Source organism: Capsicum annuum, chromosome 2 (assembly GCF_002878395.1).
Source record: "Capsicum annuum cultivar UCD-10X-F1 chromosome 2, UCD10Xv1.1, whole genome shotgun sequence".
NCBI classification, from domain to species: Eukaryota; Viridiplantae; Streptophyta; class Magnoliopsida; order Solanales; family Solanaceae; genus Capsicum; species Capsicum annuum.
The window spans coordinates 137540672-137543022 of NC_061112.1; the positions used below are offsets into that span (position 1 = coordinate 137540672).

Sequence of the window (2351 nt, forward strand, 5' to 3'; positions counted from 1 at the left end):
TTTTAATTATTGAATGTGAATTTCAAGTAAGAGATTTGTAATAAATTGTGTGTGTTTGCACTTGTAAGTTGTTATTGATAATAGTGTAGTTATGATCATTAAAGAAAAATAATCCAGTTACATAATCCAAATTCAAAATCAATTATGTTAAATAAAAAAATAGTATAGGAAGTTTGTATTTTTAAAGTGTAGTATATTAATATGTAAAGGGGTAACAATTATAACCAACTAACGTACAAATTTTTGAACTAAGAATATAAAATTGTGAATTAAGTGAAAATGTGAATTTGAAATTTGAAAAACCACTTCAAATCGTAAAGTAACGGAAATATTGCAAACAACTAATGCAACAACTATTTCCTAACTAATTAACTATAGATTACAGGTGTCAATATTTAATGCTTCCACTTGGCTAAACGGAGAGGCTTTGTCCTCTCCTTTTAATTAGATATATTTATATATATATATAGAGAGAGAGATTTTCACTCTTCTATAGCAGCTTCACTTTTCTATATAATGTATAATGGGAACACATAATCTCCTTATTTATTAGAGTCATCTCCATGAGTAATAGTAACACGTTACATAATTTCTATACATGTAATGAAGCCTAACCCTGGGAGAAGTTCCTTTGATTGTAACAGTCCAAGTTGTCTCCAGTGGGAACATTCAACATACCACAGTACCTCTTGTAAAATCCAATTCGATTTTCCACTTCATCCTTCCGACCCTTCCCACATTCAACTCCACCATTAATAATATTGGTTATGACACCGTAGCCTGGCTTTCGATTTGCCGACGTATCTGCGGGTGATGGCGTCCATCGTCCAATGATAACGTTGTGGCATGATGGCTTATTATCCTGTGCTGTCATCCAAAACCATATTGCTGTTTTGAATGATATAACAGGATCAGTGGCCACTTTATCAGGGTTGTTCACTAAGTCTTGTCCAACACCAATGCCCCTTCCGGCGCGCTCGTAGTTAGATTGGCTGCAAAAGTTTCATCATTAATTTCAAAATTAGTCATCAAGGTACTATATAGAGACATTGATGACTAGTCAGAGTTTAAATAAGGTGACAAATTAAACGTTTGGTATTCAATTCATATGTCTTACCTCGTCATCAAAGAACTATAAGTTGATTTTCTTTTTCCTTTGCATCTAAGATTTCGTAGTTTTGACAAGTTGGAAACAAAATTGAAACAAACATAGAGTAATTGACTAGTCAGGCTTGAAAGACGATTGGTATAGTGTTTTCCGGTGTCTTACGTACCCTGTCAATTGGATGGGTCCTCTGCCATAAAATCCGCTACCCATTTGGTTGCCTTCCCTAACAAAGCAATATCCTCCAGTAAATGTTCCTGCACTACCACCTGCCAAAGAGCAAAGGGAACGGTTACAGATTCAACTGCTGATAATAAGTGGTATTAGTAATCTAGAAACGAGACATGCAAAGTGGTACAACAAGTTAAATTACACTGATAGTAGGATGAGCCAAATTACCGTTAGTTTCATGAGAAGTTTGACCGAAAAAGGCAGCAACTTCTTTCTTACGGGCAGTATCATCACCAGTAGTACCAAAAGCTGGAAAAGAATTGGCTCCAGTTATGAATGCTTCATAAGTGTAGAATCCCTTGCCAGGACATACATCGTTGTTCCTAAAACTCAGCATCTGTTCAAACAAGTCCCTGGTTACAATTGAACCAATATTTTGTGCCAAAGTTCCTGTAATTAGGAACAAGAAAAAGAGACAAGACAATGCCACCGGTGATACAGAGAACTCCATTTTCCTATGTTTTTTTTTTTCTTATGTTTTTGTTGAGGTAGGATGTGTAGTTGTGTGTGCGGTTATTTATAGTAATCAGATTAGAGATAAGCAGAGATTTTTCTACTAATATTGTTAAATGATGATTTGGTTAATTTGTTTTACTATGACAATTTTCCACAAAAAATGTCCTAGTCAAGTTTGCCCCTTTTTTGGGTCATTGACGTGTGTCATCATAAATGGCTGGTACTATGAAGAAAGGTCCATCGTTCTTCCAAGAAAAATCGCAAGGGAATAAATACAAAATTGTCATCATGTACTGCTTAATTATCCCGGTGTAATTCAAATCTAACTTTACTTTTTCTCTCGACCAGCATAGTAAGCTAAAAACATCCAAAATAATGTGGAATATAATATTACATTCATTTTAATTTGTTTGAATTACTTTTCTTTTTCAACAAATAGGACATGGAGAGGAAGAGTTATGGATAGGAAGAAGAATGCACACATCTTGGGGCCTCAGTCTTAACTGTATTTTTTAAAACTTCTTACCTAGTCAAAATAAGCCAAATAAATTAAAATAAG

General features: G+C 34.4%; 1 protein-coding gene across 1 annotated transcript; it reads right to left on the reverse strand.

Annotated features, from left to right (window-relative positions):
• Positions 1-521: 521 nt before the first annotated feature.
• LOC107859801 (acidic endochitinase pcht28) lies at positions 522-1898 on the reverse strand. Its single transcript, XM_016704911.2, has 3 exons — positions 1505-1898; positions 1275-1374; positions 522-992 (listed from the first exon to the last, which is right to left on the reverse strand). The coding sequence occupies exons 1-3, from the start codon at positions 1785-1787 to the stop codon at positions 611-613; spliced, it is 765 nt and encodes a 254-aa protein (XP_016560397.2). The 5' UTR covers positions 1788-1898; the 3' UTR covers positions 522-610.
• Positions 1899-2351: the final 453 nt, after the last annotated feature.